The sequence below is a fragment of the Telmatherina bonti genome (assembly GCF_933228915.1).
Source record: "Telmatherina bonti genome assembly, chromosome: 7".
NCBI lineage: Eukaryota > Metazoa > Chordata > Actinopteri > Atheriniformes > Telmatherinidae > Telmatherina > Telmatherina bonti.
In genome coordinates, this window is record NC_136625.1 from 23,035,155 (window position 1) to 23,055,621 (window position 20,467).

The 20,467-nt window shown below is 37.0% G+C and overlaps 2 protein-coding genes across 2 annotated transcripts; both read left to right on the forward strand.

Moving 5' to 3' along the window:
- Positions 1–11,002: 11,002 nt before the first annotated feature.
- On the forward strand, positions 11,003–13,555 carry mrps14 (mitochondrial ribosomal protein S14). Its single transcript, XM_079244389.1, has 3 exons — positions 11,003–11,081; positions 12,752–12,916; positions 13,191–13,555. The coding sequence occupies exons 1-3, from the start codon at positions 11,013–11,015 to the stop codon at positions 13,371–13,373; spliced, it is 417 nt and encodes a 138-aa protein (XP_079100515.1). The 5' UTR covers positions 11,003–11,012; the 3' UTR covers positions 13,374–13,555.
- A 560-nt stretch (positions 13,556–14,115) lies between these two features.
- Positions 14,116–20,404, forward strand: cacybp (calcyclin binding protein). The gene is made up of 6 exons (XM_079244258.1): positions 14,116–14,254; positions 15,872–16,082; positions 17,501–17,597; positions 17,691–17,790; positions 19,043–19,137; positions 19,521–20,404. Exons 1-6 carry the CDS (start codon positions 14,237–14,239, stop codon positions 19,681–19,683), a joined length of 684 nt encoding a protein of 227 aa, XP_079100384.1. The 5' UTR covers positions 14,116–14,236; the 3' UTR covers positions 19,684–20,404.
- The last annotated feature ends 63 nt before the right edge of the window (positions 20,405–20,467 follow it).

Below are 20,467 nucleotides of genomic sequence, written 5' to 3' on the forward strand. Positions count from 1 at the left end.
GTCTTAATAATTTTGAGGTTTTTTTATCACTTAAAGAGGGATTTGAAGGGAAAGTTTCACAGTTTGTTTTCAAGATATTTCTCACCTGTATTGAGTGTAAATATTACTGTCTACTGCATATACAGATATTTTTATTGGATTGCAGTCTGAATAATTTTTGTTTTTCTTGCTTTCTTTGCTCAAATTAAGGTAACTTATTATTTGCACTGTTAAGACTTGGTGTCAGAGCAAGGTTGGTACGTTACAGGACACCCATTTACAAGAGGTCATTTATTAAGATGAAAAGCCATTTGAAAATTGAATCTGAAATTCCTGTTTATTTTACTGGAAGCCACATTGAAAAGATGGCTATATCAACAGTTATTGTAAAAGAAATGGCCTATTTTTTCATGGCAGATAGCATCTGCTATGTTCAAATGAGAATAAAGCATCATGATCATTAATTTTTATGAAATACATTAAATGTTCTAGCACTTTCTTTTATGTTTCTTATATGAAAATTCTTACAGAAAGAGATGAACATCATACTCATTTTTTTGCCTTTTTTACATTGTAACTCAAGGTAATGTTCCTTTTATTTCAGTTTCATCTCTAAATCAACAATATAACCTACTGGCCATTCCTCAGGGCAGCATTACTATTGGTCAATATAAATAACAGGCCAGTATTATTCTTATGCTGCCTGTGAGAACAATATAAGAACTCGAGTTCACTAAAGGAAATTAAGCTGCCTAATACCCCACTGTTATTACTCATTCTAAAACATAACATACCAAGGATCTGCTTATTGGGTAAATGACTACATTATTTTTGACCAAAGTGAAAACATATTTTCTATAATTATTCATCATTAATGGGGGATAAAAAGATGGCTTTCAGCTTTTTCTCATGAACAGTCACTTTACGTCTGGACAGAAGAAACAAGCCTGATGTTATGTCGGAAAGTGTAATAACTATATTTATACACTGCATAAAATGTGGTTTCAAGAACAAAAATGCACAGAATTTTATAATATTGAAGTTTTACTTTAGATTGGAAGTAAAACTGGGTTGTGGGTATGTTAGACATCTTTCACAATTTGACTCTAGATTATTGTAATATACTGTAATATACTGTGCCGTCTTGCAGAAAACAGGAACCTGAAGTATGTTGTCATGTTACACTTGACAGCCATCACATGTCCAACCAACCATCTATCTTCCAGTAGGAAAGTGATTAGTGAGTCACATTTTGTTAAAATTGTCAAGTGAAGAATGAGCCCTGTCCTGATGACTGACCTGCATCTTGGAATAAAAGGAACAAACATAGAAAATAAAGATTCTACTTTCATTATTTTAAACATATAATGTTTAGTCTAACCACTCTTTTACAATTTCATACAAATACACTTTTTTTTCAAAACTGTCAAAATGTCACAGTTGCCACACATTAAAACATGAAACTCACGTGTACGAAACAAGTTTTAACACCCATCATAAAACCGTTTAGTCTGTAGCTCAGACCGTCTGAAGCTACTGACCTCATTAGTGTAAATACATTTGGTATCCATCAAACATGTTTTACTGCTACATGTGTATCTGTGCTTAAACAACTGCTTTCAGTAATATAAACCTGAACCCTCATTGGTTTCCAAGAATAAATATACAAAAAACCCATTAACCTTCCCCTTTGAACTTTATGGTATATTTAATCATACAAAGGCTAACTGCGGTATGGGGAACTAAAACATCACTGATTGTGTTTCCTCATGAATCTAAAAACTGTTGATTGAGGAGACTGACTTAATACACTATGAAGGCTTGTATATGAAAAAGAGACTGTCAGACAGATCAGAAAAGGACTCACAGATATCTATCTTATGAAGGAATAACAGAGAGAAAGAGGGTTATTATGCTTCATAATACTCAACTAAAACCCAGTGTCTTTTTTTTTTTTTTATAATTTGGGTAAAAAATATGTATTTCTTGTTTTCATATAAACATGAAAAATAATTTTGAATTACTGACAAAACGACTGGCAAGACCCTTTCAGAAAAAGCTGCGCCAATATTCACTTCAATACAATATTCTGCATGTTTGAAGCTGTCAAAAGTCTCAGACGCCTTTTTATTTTCTTCCAGTGCAAAATGAACTTCTGTGACTTTCGTGGAAAGCAGATTAGATTAGAGGAAGCAGTGTAGATAAAACCTAAGTGATTTAAGGGGAAACAGATTAATGCCATATGAAGACTTGCTTGAATGTGTTCCCTTCAGAGCCTTTGTTGTGTGCTCAGATTTCTTTTGATGGCTACCATATTGTGCACATAAGAACTACTTGTGGACGCAGTTACACACGTAATACAGTTCCCCATAAACTATAAGTCCTTTCCTTGTCTGCAGTTTGCACACCACAGCTGAGTTATTTTCTTTGTCAAACACACAAAATATCAAAGGAAACATCTGTGGAGAACTTGTTGGTCTACATCACAAATATCTGCTAATGTTGAATTGCTGCTTGCTTGCAGGTTACAGACTATTATGATGTGGTTTCTGCTTTGCAATGCAGCATATGGTAAAATGCAACTGGAAGAACATAACAACATGTAACAACAACTGTGGTCTGGGTTCAGACTTAAGAACAGCCAGAAGCACAGCACACCATCCAAACAATGTGACAAAATGGATTCAGATTACAATTTAGAAAACAAGGACTTTATATACAGTGTGATAACCCTTCTCCAATACAAGAAAACAAAATTATTTAAACTGGAATAAAAAAAAAATTTTAAAAAAAGGAAAAATTACAAGATGTTATTCTGTACTATAACAAGAGTGTTAGGACTCGGAGTCAGAGTCCATGGAAGTAAAACCAACTGTGAGGTTGAGGAAGAACCAAGAATGGCTGAATTCCTGCTTTACCAAGATGAACCAAATAACAGTCAGAGGTGTAGTAAAATGTAAAGTACCTACATAATTTCACTTGACTTGGCATTAAGAAAAAATGTTAACAGCTAAGGTCAAACCAGAAACCACTTTCGCAGCCCTTTGCAACCCAGAATAATTGGACACAATTGTCTTACTGTTACTACAGTATATCTCTGCAAGAAAAGATACGTCCTCCCTGTAGAGTCCTTAGAGCTTTATGTCTAAGTAATTGGACATACGCATTATGAAAACCAGTACAGGATACCCACACATGAATATCCTGGAAATTCCTATATGGCAGCATACAGTTTATTTCCATATTTATGGCCTTTAATGTTAATATTGCTAATTCATCCATCCATCATATGAACAAGATTGGAAGTAAACCCTGGACAGCTCGCCAGGCCATCAACACAGAGAGAAGCAAGACAAACAACTCTGCATGCTCACCACTTGAAGCAATTTAGTGTCACCAATTAACCAAATATGCATGTTTTTGGACTGTGGGAGGAAACCGAAGTGCCTGGAGAGAACTCATACTTGCGTAAGGAAGATTTTTAAACTCCACCAGAAGAGCCCCAGTAGAGATTCAAATCAGGAACTCTCTTGCTGTGAGGTGACAGCACTAACCACTACACTACACTGCAGCCTTGTGCCGAGTTTGAAATGTTTCAGAAATGTGTTTGGACGAAGTTTCTAAAAGGTGGAACGTGATTTGAAAGATCGAACTTGGCAAATTTTTAAAAGTAAAGGTTTTGGACCTGTACACATACCTGTTTTTTCCAATAACAGAGCGATGTCACAGAGAAGATGAGTAGTTAGCTATATGTCAATGTAAAATGAGAAAAAATGCTCTCCCAAACTTTTGAGATTGGAGCAGAAAACAAAGAAGATTGCCAAAAGCACCCTAACTTTGCTGATATTTATCACTGAAAGTGGAAAAAACAAAAAAAATAATTCATTTTGGCCTTGAAGCTGAAGTAAAACTGAACTGCAATGGGAATACATGACTTAAAGGGAACATTGTAAACACATCACCAGCCTCTATAATTAACAGAAAAAGATTAGTCTGCCATCAGAATGATAATTAATGAGTCATAATTCTTATAAAGGGAGCCGGTGAAGCACAACATAGAATGAGTTAATTGGAACAGACAGGGGGAGTCAAGCAGGAGTCTAACAGATGAGTCGGTGTCAGCAGCTGTTACAGAGCTTCCTGGGCTGATGTGCTTACCAGTCCTGAGGGTTGGGTCACCCAGTCATGAGACTCTACATCAAGACTTGATCCCCTGTTCCACCAGCTGACATAACCCCTCACCGCCCATGTTTTTGATCTTAGAGATCCGCCATTCATTTCTATTTGCTGCTGAGAAGAAGCCACCCGTAGGAATTAAAGGGGAGACAAGTTGGAGCAGGTGAAGTTCAGCCAATGCTACTGGCTAACACTCATTTAACAGTGTAATTACTTGTGGAATGGGCTAAATGGTGTGAATATTGTGATTTCCTTCAGATTAAAAAAAAAGAACCATGCAAAGACTTTTGGTCAGATTTTAACTGGTGAGAAAGTTTACAGGGAGCTGTTACAGACCTGTTTTAGTCATGGATTTTTGGGAAGTCAGGGAACAGAAAGACCTTTTGCTTTAGGAGAATGAAATAACCTTTGTGTGACACTTGTATTGTATCTGACATTAAAAACTAGGTAAAGAGCATTTGACTGACAGGCCAAGACCTTTGGGGTCTATATTGGAAAACAGAGGCCTACTGAGTCCCTCAGCAAGTGACAATGATGAATAACACCGACTTGTTTCCTTTTATGAGCATTTATTTTCAATTATTTCACATTTTCTTCCCTATTTGATACAAGTCAAACTTACATTAAAAGATACACAAAGACTGAAAGCATAAATGCACATAACCTGAGATGCTGACACAAATGAGTTTTTGGCTTTGCAAAATAGCACCTGCAGTTACCTTTTCCCTGATCACTTTGGGTTGAGAAAGATTTGTTTTCAAAGCATGCAAACTACGCTTCCTAAAGCATTGGTGGCCTTGCACTTGAGTATGATCACAGATGTGTCTGATACCCCAACCCCCCTTCACCAAAACCTAACAAATAACTTGTCTCTCTGTTTTTTCTTCTACTAGTATAAACAGTCTTATTTAAACAAGTTTTCATCACCTCAAAGTGATGTGCTGTTTTTCAGCTGCATCACTGCATAGTCAGTTTTACATGTAAATATAATAACAAGGAAGTCTATCAATGACCTTTTCCAAATTCCCTATTTTACTGTTGATGAATGAATGAATGAATGAATGAATGAATGACATAAAAGCTAATTCCATTTAGCTAATGCATTTTCTTCAGTGATAAATGATGGATGGTTCTTCAGTATGAGAAGGAGAACAGTAGGAGAGCTTCCCAGCGTCAGTGAATGCAACAGGTAGGGTTTTCAGTGTAAAATAAAAGCAAAGCTAACTAATATTGTTTTGAGACTCTATCTGTCATAAAACACTGGATGAAAAACTTTAGTTTGTCATCATTAAAATCCCAGTTTTCTGTCATGAACGCACCTCTGCTGTGTCTCAGACTGCAAATTCTTTGTTGCTGTAACAACACTCTGATCTGATGAATGCACACACATCTGATTACATAACTTTTTTATTCCTGAATTACACGTTTTCAGTCTCCTTAATACAACAGAGCTTGCAGGTTTTCTTCCATGAAATTTCTAAAGTGAACAAGAATTTCCAATGTCCTGGTGCAACACGTTCTAACGGAAATGCAAATAGTCTCCCACTTTGGGGACTCCTTGCATGTTATTTATGCACATTTCAAACTTTTGACATGGCATTTTACATCATTAAAGTAACACGACAAAGGGTTAAGGTGAGGTCAAAAGTTCAGGTCATGCTATCTTTTACAGCACACGGACTAAATTGCAAACGCAGAATCATAAAAACACTTTCTAAGAACATGCGGTATGATTTGGGATGCTATGACTGCCTTTTAATGAGAATCGACTGTGTGACAGCTGTGGCAAAAACAACCACAAATGTACTTTGACAAGTTTTAATATTTTTGTCTGGTTATCAGACAGATTTTGTCAGCAAAATAACTTTGTATTTGTGAAACTATGTAGCTCTGGAGGTGTGTATTTTAGGGGCAAAAGAAGTAATTACAGTCTAAGGCTGAGGAAAGGAGGGCCCCTTGGCCCCTTCTGAATTTATACCACACATTCTTTGTTTTATTTGTACTGTAGTTGTAACTCTGCATGTGAGATGTCTGTATCTGGTAATTTTATATATAAAAGAAACATCCTGTTTGTGTGTGTGTGTGTGTGTGTGTGTGTGTGTGTGTGTGTGTGTGTGTGTGTGTGTGTGTGTGTGTGTGTGTGTGTGCTGTGATCCCTTATAAATAAGGCCTGTAGTTTTGGATTTTTAACCCTTAGATGTGTCTCATAAGCTGCATTGTATGTCATAAAGTTAAAAAGTCAGCCTCTGACTCCTGGGGAAATACTGGGCATTCCTGAGTTATGGAAAACAGGGACCTCGGAGTCAGTTAGGTCAAGGCCTCCTGCTAAATGAGCTGTAGCTCAACTGATTTCCAAGAGGAGGATTTCACACACTAATGTGTCAGCAAAGGCATAACAGCTAAGACTGTTTATTCACTGTCATGATCAGTTAATACATCAGATGCAGAGCTTTTCCTAAAGAGTGTAATTTTGTGTATCAGTCTAGAGTTATGCTTAAATGTAAAAAAAAAAAACACAGAGGAGCCCAACTCAATCAGTGTTTGGTTAAACAGAGTGTGTAGTTGGATGGTGCTTGGGTCTATAAAATCTTTAATGCCCTATCTTGCTGGTTTTGCTGTCTTTTTTTGTTGCTTCGAGGCATACTTACACACTGTTAAAAAAATGCTTGCACCATCACTCAAATTTTCCATCATCAAAACTCCAGCCTGAAAGGTTTACCCTGTCAATGATTTATTAATGTAGTTTTAAATGCTGTAACATGTGGTTGGTTCTTTTCATTTGGCAAAAAGAAGAAAGTTTGCCAATGGAGAATAACGGGCAAATAGAAGGCTTGAAAATTGTGGTTCTGCCTGTGACATTTACAACATCTTGAGCAGAGAGTTATTTATTTTACTGCGCCAGAGACATTTAGGAAATGTCTCACTACAACATTTTTTCATCCTTGCACCTGGTACTGTATGCATTACATCGTAGTTTCACAGAAATTGTGGAAGTCAAATATAATCATTTTGCCACATCTGTATATACTGGACATGCAAGTTATGATACTTTGTTAACAGTAAGTGCCTACGTTGTGTTCAGTGGTGAAAAAAACATGGGCACATGTGGCTCTGTGTACATAAAATTTGTCTTTAAATAAAAACATACATCCTGTTCTTGGATTTGCAGTATATTGAGGTTTTTCCATCAGTATTCTACAATAATCTTTACAGGGATTTTTCAAAATCCCCCCAAAATAAAACACTTTAAATAGCTAAATCTCATTTGCAATAAAGGAATAGATTTCCATCTTAGCAGTTAAAAGTTTTCAAATAAATATTGTTTTAGTGTTTTAGGATATGTATTAAGGGATTATCTAGTCATGGAGACATTTGCTTGACTTAAACTACAATTATTAAACTGGCACCAGCTTCCAGTCGTGGCTTTCTGGTGTTACATTTTAGTACAGAAAGAAAACTTCGTTTTGGTAGCTGAAAGTGACTTAAGTCAAATATTTGAATTGCAAAAAAGACTATCCAGAGATGCTAAGGCCTAGTGAGGCGCTGGATAGTCTGAATTGAGATAACATTCTCTTCAAGATGCCAGCATTAAACTGTGTTGTTTTATTCATATATATTTCACTGCTGTTCTGACAGTGCAGGCTGATTTTATGGCCTCTGCATGATTTATAGTGGCAAGTTCACAGTTTGCACACAGTTAGGTCAAAAATGTTAAAGCCCACCCACAAAGAAAGACAACACCTTGTTTACTGTTTACAAGCTGGATGGCAGCCATTAAACTGTCATTCAGAAGAAGACTGATTCTATGTGAATTTAAACTATCCTTTTGTGTGAACATGCATGACCCTCTGTTTTACATTTTATCAGCATGACTTTCAAATAAGAAAGTTTGGATCTGCTTGCAAATTAACTGCCTCCCCATCTTCAAACACTCACATACCAACCAAGGAGGAAATTTGCAGGCATCTGTTCCTGAAACACTTTCATTTCTGTGTGGTATGGGGTAAATCATAGCAATGTTTGATCAGCCAGGGGAACCTTATTTGCTTTAATCATAGCGTTCGGTGTCGAATAAAAGAATGCTTAAACCACAGTTATTGAAGGTATTGCTGATTAACACCAGAGAGGTTACTTGGCTGCCTGGGATGTATTAACAGAGCTTTATCTTACACTGAATGTGTGGCATTGAGGGCGTGAGCCTTTTATATTACTAAATTAACATTTTAAAGACTTTCCACAGAGTGTGCACTGCTCAATGATCTGGCTGATGATATTTTGTCATCTCCAAATTATAGTTCCATTGAAAGTTTTGTTTTAGACTTTATGAACACCACATGAGCATTAGTCCATGACACACTTTGATTCGCCTGTCAAACTCTCTGTGGATGCAGACAGACAATAATCTTAGTTTATATAACTGGATGGCCATAAAGATTGTGCATCTTCCTATTTAAAGTGCTACAATTCTCAAGTGTAACCAACAAACCCAATTGTTTAAGCCTCAGTTACCTTGTGTTATGGCGTTGACAGTGCCCACTTGACTGCTGTCGGTATTATGGATGATGCCACCTGTCTGCTGTCCCCTTGAGTACTCTCCACTTCTCAAAAACACATCAGTTTAACATTGGATAGGTTTGTTCCCAAATCTGTCAAGTCTCTCATTTGATCCAACCTGAGGTCTCGAAAGCTCCTGTAAAAAATACAAGTCTACTGATGTTACCATAAGTCATCACTACAAGATGCCTTTATGTTTTATTGCTAGGAACTGTTCAGTTGAATTTAGGTAATAAAGGCCTGAAGGATTACTTGAACGCTGCAGCAGAGAGTTTTTTTTCCAAGTCAGCACAAATGTTGATTCCTTTTGGCAGAATTGTCAACAATCTCAGAATATAAAATCTTGAAAAGTTACCTATCAGATCCCCTTGACATCTCTGTTAGGAAGGTGAAAACTGTCGCAAAAAGTGGGCTTTTGTATTCTCTGTGATTTTGAAGCAGCCCCTTTAGGGTTTTGAACTAAGGCCCAAAACCATCTGTGGGCCAAAAAGCAGTTTGACTGTGATATACTGCTGCTGTCAAATGATGAGGCTGTGTTTTCCAGTCTCTAAAACTCAGCAGAAACATTTTGTCCTCATTGAAACTGATTAAAATGTAATGCAAAAGCCTTGAGCTACCTCTCAATTCTAAATAATGCCAGAAAAAGAAGACACGGTTGCAATCATTTAAATATGTTGGCTGCTTTTTGTTCCTTTCCCTCTCAAAGTGACCCCACTCTGCTTCCATAATGTTGAGGTCTGAGCACTGGGGGAGGATCCATCATTCTAGGAGACCTGTTGCTACTGATTTTCAGTCCAGTTTTTGTGTCATTTAGCTCACTCAGCATGTCTTGCCTATTTCTCTTCATTAACAGTGGTCTCTTGACAGCCATCCTTCCACGGAGACCATCTCAATGATGCTTCAGTGAACAGCAGATTATGAAATGAAGGGTTAGATGCATCTCCCAGGGCCTGTGTCAGGTCTGCGCTGGATTTTTTTTCCATTTCTTAAAGACGTCACCTTCACTGGTCATTAGTTGTAGGTTGCATTTCAGGATGAAATTTTCTTTCTCCACATGACAAGTTAAGTTTCATTTTTAAGGATATGCTGTACATGCTCTGTTTTAATTACAATAATTTTTAAAACTATTTTATTATTATTATTATTATTATTATGGCCTGGTTAGTTTTCAGATATGAATGACAAGAAAAAAATTTCATTCATAATTCACAAATTTAATACTGAAAAATGTAAAAATACAGTCATTTGTAAGTAATATGCTTAATTTTCTTACATTTACAATTTAATTTTTTGTTCAGGTTCCTGTACAGTTTTCCCACCCTGTTTCATAATGTTGCTCTTTATGGAGGAAGCTGTCTGCACTTTGTCATGTGTTAATATTTATCCAAGAACGCATCCCCCCACAGGCTCCACAATAATGATAGTTTAATGGAATCTGCTTCTATTCTTTGTTTTTCTCTATAAAATTTCAAGGACAGCACCCTGCTGAACTGCACGCTGGACAAAAAAAAACAAAAAAAAAGGTAGAACTTTCTTAAAACACAAGGGCTTCATTGTTAGGGGTTGCAAGGGAGAAAAGATTAGACCTAATTTCAAAGAACTGAGGAGTAGGAATCCAGTCTGACATAAGGTTCCTATTCAACATGAACAAAGAGGGGTCTTGCTCATGATGCTTGGTGAGAGAATCTGGTAAAGATTGAAGAGCTACACTGCCACCTGGTGGTATTGAGTAGTACTGTAAGGAAGTAAAAGCGCTCATAAGAGTAATGGCATAGGGGATTATCCTGTTCGGAAAAATACGACTTTTGTTGAATATTGAGCCACATTAAGCATTTCAATTTTGCATCAAAATCTGAAAATGATCATTAATATACCCTGTCACCCTGGATGGATGGATGAATGGATGAATGGATGGATGGATGAATATTTCAGCCTGGCTGTAACAAAGTGGAACTCACTTAAAGAAACAGAATGAACAATAGAGTTAAACTTTTACTCGTAAATTTCTACAGTGATACTGATTTGTATGAACACGGTAGAACAAAGACAGAAAAGGTTTTTCTCATCAGGGGAAAATCTTACATGCTAGCTTTTTTCATTTATAATGAAATGTATTTTGTTTCTGTTTTTGTATCCCGCCATGCTTTCTCTGTTTAAAAGAATACATACGTCTGTAAAGTACAGTAGAAGGCTTTATAGGTTTGCCAGAGTACAGCACTTCCCACTCCTGGTCAATAGGTGGCGAGATAAGTAAATCTGACGCCTATCGTCCCTCGGTGGTGTTTTACAACAGTCCAGCCATCATGGCGGCCCACAGGTTAGCGTGTTTGGGGTTAAATGTCTTTTATTCCACCGTCAACGCACCGAAGCAGGTATTGTGTTTAGTAAATCCTCATATTTTGGGACTGAGACAGTGTTTTTTTTAGGTTGCGTCATGTAGCTTTTCTGCATAAATGGAAAAAGTCCAAGTGAAATAACAAGTGGTGTTACTAGCTTTCTGGCTAATTGTAACAAGGATACATTGTTACTGTTAGAAAAGCATTTTCAATAAATGTCTGGATGTTGCGGTAAGTAAAGTATAAAATTCCACTTTTTTTTTTTTTTTTTAATGAAAGCCTGTAAACTTAATGTCAACTACAGACACAATGGCATTAAATTGAACGGGATTACTCTTTCTATAATCCTTACTGCGATAGTTAAAATGTTTAGATAATGTGGTCAGCTTTAAATGGGCTTCTCATTCAGTAAAACTGCACGTGGACATTTTGTATCAAGTCAGTCCGGAGTTTCCAGGATATTTTTTGCTTTAGGTCGACAGATATACGTATATGACGTTAAAACCAAAATAATTTAGTCATTTGGATGATTTTCGTTAAACATGGTGGGCGCCTTCTTTACAAGTTGATATCAAACTGATGGCCAAATTATAGAATAGTAAGATGAATGCCAAAAACTTAAATGAAGAACACAAATGCTTTATAAACTACTGTAACATTTTATGCTAATTTAGTGTTTTTCAAGTATACTTTTAAAAATGACTGTATTTGATCGTGTATTGTAAATCAAGTTATATTTTAAGATAAATTATTATTCTTAACATACTTTTATTTTTTTAGATTTTAGGACAAAAATCACACAAACATCTACAGATAAATGTTTGAAAAGTGAAAAGAAATAAACTTTTTTTTTCTTCATTTTTTGTTTTGCTTTTATTTGGTGTGTTCTGTATACAATGAAATGTTTCTTACTAGGACCTTATAGATCAGGGGTGCCCAAGTCCAATCCTTGAGATCTACCATCCTGTAACTTCTGGGTCAGGGGTTGGCAACTCTGTTCTTGGGCATTTCCCTGCTGAAACACACCAGACTCAAATCAATCAGACTTGTATGTAGAGTTTGACTTCAAGCTCTGTACAAGCTTCCTACTTAAGTCTGATAGGTGTTTGGTGTGTTGCAACAGGGGAAATCCAAACACATGTAGGACTGCAACCCTCAAGGACTGGAGTTACCCACCTCTGTTTTAGATGCAACCCTTCTCTAGCCCACCTGAATTATATGAATGGCTCATTGCCAGGTCTCTGCAGAGCTGGATGATAGGCACATGCGTTTAGCAGGTGTGTTGGAGAAGAGATGCATCCAAAAGTTGTAGGATGATAGATCTCAAGGACTGGACTTGGGCATACCTTATGCAACAACTTGTTTTATTCCATATCTAACATTTCCTGATAATGTTGTCAAAATCCATTTAGAGCTTTTTTATCGATGTTGTAAATAGACAGACAGACCAATGCTGCCAAAGACATAAATTCAGCCTTGGCGAAGGTAATATCATTTCTTCTCTCTAAAAGTGGCCTGACCTGGAAGGCATTAGTTTGGGCTCTGCTCACTGTAATGTGAGTGAGTGAAGCTACTCTCACATAATATCCAGCCTGACAGGAGATTCTGAGTCATCAGATTTAGGAGGAAATTTTTTTAACCTTATCCACCTGTTATGTCTGACACACATGGTTTGCTGTTAGTAACTGGATATGCATGGTTTGCAGGCACTGAAAAGCTGCTTGGGAGCAGTAGAGCAGGTGAGAGGTTACTATGTTGACTGGAGGATGCTGAGGGATGTCAAGAGAAGACAGATAGCCTTTGACTACGCTGATGAGAGGTTACGGATTAATGCTCTGAGAAAGAACACCATCCTACCCAAAGAGCTTCAGGTAATATGCTGTATATTCATTTCAGTTTTTACATACTGCCAGATGTCGACTCTTAATATTCTTATCATTTTTTTTGTAATTCATTCATGTGTCTATTTTATGCAACATTGTATCAAACAGATTACATATAGCACACCATAATGGGTCTGTTAATGTTTGTTTTGTATGTTTTTATGATCATCAAAGAAGACAAGTAACAACCAAAGCAGTTCCAAATTATAAAAACCAAAATCATGTCCAAGATCCTAAAGCATTAAAAAAAAAATCTCTGCAGGAAATCGCAGACAAAGAGATTGCAGCGCTTCCCAGAGACAGCTGTCCTGTAAGGATACGCAACAGGTGTGTGCTGACTTCCCGACCCCGTGGAGTGAAGCGGAAATGGCGACTGAGTCGCATTGTCTTCCGTCATCTTGCTGACCACAATCAGATGTCTGGGATCCTGAGAGCAAGGTGGTGACTGTGGCCTTGTTGGTCAGTTTACGTCAGCTTTTCACACTTCTGTGTTATGTTTGCTGTCGACGATATTCCACAATTTTTTTCTTGTATAAATTTTAAAGCCTGTGAATGCCATTGTCAATTGATTCCAGAAAAGTGCAATGTCAATATAACTGTTGTACAGCAAGAAATATAAATAAATAACTCACCAAACTCTTTGAAGGTGTCATGATTTACTGAATAATTTGCAGTGTTTAAACAGTGTTTTATGTTTGACCTTTGCATTTATTCAACCAAGAAAAGGTACTTAATTCTTTTTTTTTTTTTAATCAGTAGCATTGCAGAGTTAACTTAAAGTACTGACAGATCTACTCCAACATTAAATAATTTAAATTTAAAAGAAAATATACTTTAGAGATAGTATAATATAGTTGTTCTTATCAGGCTTTTTCAGTATTTTCTATTTGTATTCACATTTTTTTTTTAAAAAAGATTTTAAGCAGTTAGTATTCATCCATACACCATGGGTTTTGTAATCAAGGAAATGTAGGGAGCTTAGTTGGTCATTGCAAATACGCAATTTTTATTTAATTTTCTTATCTGTCATTCTAAGTATTTACATTGTATCGCATACCTTTTATAGAGGCTTTTTTTTTTTAATGAATAATAAAGTTTGGAAAATTGAGAAGCAGATAACCCTTCTGGCCAGTAGATGGCGGTACTGACATAATGCTCTCTGCGAAGAAGGAATCCTCCTCCCCGACCCGACCGTCTATGGACCCGACCCACCATCAGAAAGAGACAGAAGACTCCACAGTGACTGCATAAACCATCCTGTGAAAGTAGCGCAGAGGTGAAAACCATACACAGAGGACAAAAATCGAGATGGATCTATCTGAACAGGTGAGCAGATTTACACAATGAAGGAAAACCAGTTGTTTCTGTGGTTTTTATCAGAGCTACTTTAACTTAGGTTTGTGATTGTACTGCATGGTTAATAAACGTTAAATAGCAAGAAGAAAGTAATTTCTGATGTTAATTTTTGTTTGCATCTGTACTACAACTATGTTAGTAACGTCCATAACTACGCTGTAGCAGCCTTGTTAAAATCTCATTTTATTTAGCTCTTCAAAAGTGGCAGCGCGTGCGACTGTCTTGGTTGCTAACTGAGCTGTTAGCATTGAGTGGAGTTTACCAGAATATTCTAGAAAATTTCTTCATGGAGACGGTAACAGTCTGACGTATTGCCTTCATAAACACACGTGCCCACAGTTAACATTTATAAAATGAAAGTGAAGGAGTTTTAGCGAGTATTACAAATGTTTAGCTTGGTGATACTCTGTCACATGTGTTGTTACCATAGACTGCATGTTACAGGACATTGTTCAGCTAAACGAAACCTACCATTTTAGTAGTTTTTGCTTGTGCCTGTCAGATACTGGAACGATATTTATAATGTATTCCAGCTTCTCTCTGACATTTTTCACGTAAATCTCCGGTTTTAATCGCCACGTTTGGTACCCAGTCCTTTGACATTTTATATTAGGCTGCATGTTTTTGTCTCTTGGTTTACGTCCGATTTTATGTGATCAGCGCTAAAGTTGAAGAAGACTCATGTTCGTTTAGGAACAAGGGGGGATTTTCTAAACATGGGTTTTGTCCAGTAATGCTATCAAATTGAGAGAAACTCAAGCCAGTAGCATATTTAGTGACATATTTTTCCTACAAATGTAGCAACTGTGTGAATCTTATTTGACATCAATTCAGTGAGGATCTCCTTTCTGTGCAGTAATGGGTTAAGTTATTTACTTATTAGCTTACAGTATTAGAAACGTGTGAAGATAAATGTTGACTGACTTGATAATGTGGTAAGAAATAAGTATTTTCATCAGCCTGCAGCGTCTGCTTTGCTGAATTTATTTTTGTACTTTTTCTGTACAAAAATAACAAAGTATATGTTTAAAGTTTATCATATAAGTGTGTAAGTGAATTTAAAAAGTATAGTTTTTTTTTATATAAATCCATTTATATTTGACAAAAGGGTTGAATTTTGCTCTTTATTTTGTGATGATAACTAAAATAGATTGAGGAAAAAGAGTCTCCATTTTTAAATGTATTCTTTGCTTAAACACTTTTCTTAGTTTTCAGTTCCGTCAAATATTTCATTCACATCTTTCTCATTCCCCTCTGTTACTTTTTTAGTTACTCTGGTGCAAGTTGGCCTAAATTGGCCAGACTGGTTTACACTTTAAGATGTTCTCTTTCTACTTCGTCTTTGTATGTATGTGTGTGTGTGTGTGTGTGTGTGTGTGTGTGTGTGTGTGTGTGTGTGTGTGTGTGTGTGTGTGTGTGTGTGTGTGTGAAATTGAAGGAAAAAAACCTGGCATCATAACTGCAACATTATATATGGTATCTATTGGAGCTGGGATTTCTCTCCAAGTATAGTTTTTAAAACATTTTTTAATGAAATGATTAGTCTCTCAGGCTTTTTACACTTATCCCATTCTGTGTCTATTGCAGATCAACCAGCTGGAGGCAGACTTGCAGGAGCTGAACTCCCTCTTGGAGAAGGCAGAAAGGAAGAGAGTACAAGATCTTTTAAAACAGGAACAGAAGAGGGTTGAGAAAGAGCTCACAACCAAACGACAGCAAAAGGAGCTTCAGGCTAGAAAAGAGGCAGAACCATCTGCAGTATCTAAAGCAGGTTACACAGTGAAGATCACCAGCTATGGTAAGGAGCTTTCTATATAAGACTATTAGCAACACTTAAAGGTAGGGTAGGAGATGATTTCCAGGATCATTTTATGTTATGTTACTTAAAATCCCCTTTACACCCCAATTGCAGCCAATAGTTAAATGATCTAACACAAAAAGGAAAAAGATTAGTCACCTTTGGAGCAGACAGGACTGAAAAAATACTATCCAATCATTTTAATTGGCCCATTCTAAACAACTGGATGGTGAAATGTTTGTCAAACTCAACTGCCATTTGTTCCTCCCCCCTTCAACCCCTCTGTGGATGCCCCTCTTGGTGCACAGATTGTGCACTCTGAGGCTTTGAGCGCTTGATAAAGGCAAGGAAATGAGAACCAGGGCTTGGTAGCTAGAACATTACAGTGGTTCCCAAGCTTTTTGAGCTGTGACCCCAAACGTAACAAAAGTTGGTGTTTGGGTCATCATCCTCAATGTAAGCCTGGAAATATGTTCGTATCCTCATAAATAAGGAGGATTACATTGTTTTTGGTGGATTATCTGCACTGTTGTGACAAAGCACCCATATGCTAAAAATCAGCTTCTCTCGCTGAGATGTGGCCAAATTCGGATTCTAACATTTTTGTGCCATGCAAATGATAACTTTATTTATGCATTAAAAATTAGAGGATTTATTCCACAAATTAAGCTTTTTATTAAAACGTTCATTTAGACAGCCTTAATTAAAAATCCATATATAATTTTTTTTTATTATAAATGTAGGCTATATTTATTTTGCAGTAATCTGGCACCATGAAATGATCTTGGGACCACTGTGGGGATCGGGACTGGAGGAAAAGGTGGCACTTAACTCATTTAGTTTTTGTTATGTTATCAGATACTTACGGAGTGACTGATAGCAAAAGTAAATAAGCTGTAGCGATGAGACACTTTATTGAACTAGGTAGCAGTTAACAGTAAATGTACAGTACAGATTACAGTTGTTTTGCCTACCTGAGGCCAGACTCCAGTATTCAGGACTGAAGCTCCAGGATAATCAGAAACCATGAATATGGTGAAAAATGAATAAGCCTCCTCATGTGGCTGAAGGCTAAACTGCACAGTCAAATCTTGATCCTGAAAGCAGACTGAAGGAAGAATATTTTATTTGATGACCCACATAAAATCTTACTTGCCTACGTATGGATCAGCACCCTGTCTTTGGGAATGAATGGCATATTTCATCAAAATATGGTACACATGCTCATGAATAACCCTCAAGAATAAGCACTGCGCGTTTCTGTGCTTTGAAAGCATGGCTTTGGGGTCTGGGGGGGTTGTGAGAATTGTGTATTTTCAAATTGTAGCTTGCTCAAACTCCTACCCTCCCTTTAAGGTTTGTGTAAGGGCTGAAAAAGCTTTTAGAAATTGTTCACAAGTCCTTTGTCCTCTCTGCAGCATGGGACCAGTCTGAGAAATTTGTCAAAATTTACCTGGCTTTGAAAGATGTGCACAAAATTCCATCTGAAAATGTGGAGGTCAATTTTACAGACAGGTAAAGTGATGATAATCTCATACCATCTTCCTGTTTGTTATTTTATTAAAGGAAACTAATTATAAGTGAATTGTCTCATTGTCTCTGTTCCAGCTCATTTTCAGTGCTGGTAAAGGACCTGGATAGCAAAAACCATCAGATGACCGTTCTCAACCTGTTGCATCCAATAAATGAAAAGGACAGCTACAAAAAGGTAGATTAAGTTTATATACAATCACAAACTTTTTTTTTTTTTTTTTTTTTTTTTATCTGGTCTGCTCCTTTTAAGCAGCGTGAGATGTTTATGCTGACTTTGCTAAAGTATAATTCTTCAGCCTCCGTATTGGGGTTTGGAGGTGTACATTTACATCCAGTTTAGCATCTTGCTGTCACTTGGGGGGCAACATCAGAAATATGCAGAACAATCTGAGCTGAAGGCTGAGCTCGGTTGGGGAAGATCTTCTGTTTTGCTGTATTTTAGCTCCACTCAGAGGATAATATAATGGTGGTGGAGTTAGCATTTTTGAGCACAGGTGTTGTCTGTGCTTTGCACCTGCTTTTCCTGTTCTCTGCTATGAAATCGGTTGTCAAGCCAGTCAACAATTAATCAATACAAAGCAACAAACTCAAAATCTGTTAATCATTTGAAGAACTGTCTGGTCGTTTGCAGTGACCAGAGAGATGCAGATGGACACCTTCACCAAAGTATAAAGTATAAATGGGCTTTACTGTTGTTCTGCCAGCCATTGCCATCAACAAGCACCTGACACATGAACCTGCTTTTTTTTCTTCCTAATTGCGCCTAGAAAGTGCATTTTACATACTTCATTTAATTTATCTTTGGTTTAAAAGTTGCTATGTTTTTATGATCAAACTTTATGCTTCAAGTGTAGTAGTTGAGCATTTTCTGGCAGTGGCTTGCGCTGTGTTTCTGATGAATACATTTATCAATGCTGACCTTAGATTTGTTACAGCTAAGTGTTACTCAGCAGAGGCAAATATAACAGCTTTAAATCTTTACCTCTTAAACAATAAAGCTTAGTTTTTCCTCTTTCTTGCACCAATATTGAAGAAAAACTGCACCAGCTACCCATGATGTTCTGCATGCTGCTTGTATCTCCTTTGTTTCTGAGAGGCTATCATCTCTATTTCAGTGTGATAAACGTGCACACGTTTTATGCATTCTGAAATGTGAGCAGAAAAATGTCACTTGCCAAGACGGCATCTGGATCTCAAATTTGAGTAGTGCCTCTTATGAGGAGTTTGGACAACATTCAATTCCTCTTTAGCTCTTATGAATTTTGTAAACTGCTGACATTTGACAGACCTTTTAAGCCAGTTGTAACATCTGGAAATTTAAGGTTGATCTAAAAGAATATATATCAGGTTGTTTTTTGTTTTGTTTTTTTTGTTTGTTTTTTTTAATGGGGATCTGTTTTAATAGATGTTTCTTCTCCCTGCAACAGATAAAAACAGACATGGTCTTGGTCATGTGCAAGAAGCAGACAACAACGAAGTGGGAGTGCCTTACAGCAGTGGAAAAGCAATCTAAAGAGAAAGAGTAAGTTTAAAATACATGTATACATTCAGTGTAACAATTGTGTGTCAATCACTGGATTTCTGGCAGACATTGTGGCCACATTGTGCTCTATTAATTCATAAAAACTTATTGGATGGTTGTGTAAAAGTGTATGGAATTAAATGAGCCATTACTAAGCAGTAATATGAAAAGCTGCAAAGATTTACTGCCACATGTTGTTCAACACTAAAACAACACTTTGAAGCAAGTGCCAGCATGTTCATTAAGTATAGAACCAAATATGGCCACCGGTGTTATTGACTAGCGGTCATTGATCAGTTGCAATTTGGATGCACTCAACATGACATTGATACGAGGAACTCAAAGCCATACCACCATGTCATTTCCCCTTTGTCTCCCAACAGGAAACCCAGTATGGATGGGAATGCAGACCCCAGCGAGGGCCTGATGAGCATGCTGAAAAAGATTTATGATGAAGGAGATGACGAGATGAAGAGAACTATCAACAAAGCCTGGACAGAATCCCAAGAAAAGAAGATAAGAGGGGAAGGCATGATGGACTTCTAAATGTTCCTGCTTTTCTACAGCAATGAAATGAAAGAGGGCAACAACAGACATGAATTACATTAATATTAAAAACTAAAGTATAAAATTCAATGCTCACAATACATTAAGCATGATGTCTGAGCCCTGGATGGCCTGATTTTGGCGCTGGTTTAAAAACAGATGTTCATCTTAGTCCTTGGCTGTAATGTGTACATCTCTTATTACACTAAAAGAAAAGGGCACCATCCAGCAGATAGCAGCCCTAATAGCCATTTATCATTGTTGGCATACAATCCCAATACTATGGAATATTGTAGGAATTGTAGTCTGTTTTCCTGAGCAGGCTTTGAACGAAATGCTGTCACACTTTCCAAAACATTTGTCGCATTTGCCTTTATCGTTATTCCACTCATGGGTCAGAAGGTGGTACTCTTGCATAAGTCCATTTTCACATGCACATGTGTTTCTATGTAACTAAAGTAAAAGTGTGTGCTCAACTCATTCCTGTTTCAAAGTGAAATGAGATGCTTCTGTCATTCCTCAATGTTACCTTTTGGGTGTGATTGTACAGTTTCCTACTTTGACTTTGATGTATGGTAACACTGTTGACATTCTTATTCAGCATTGAAAACTCTTAATTTCACTCATTTATTTTGATTTAGGCTACCCTCATCTTCTGCTGTCCTTGTGGTGTTCACGCATTTTCAACAAATATAGCAACTGTACCGAGTTGTGTGGACGTCTCTCACTGATATTATAGACCTGGCTGGTCAAAATATAACATACATGCTTGCATTCTGGCTTG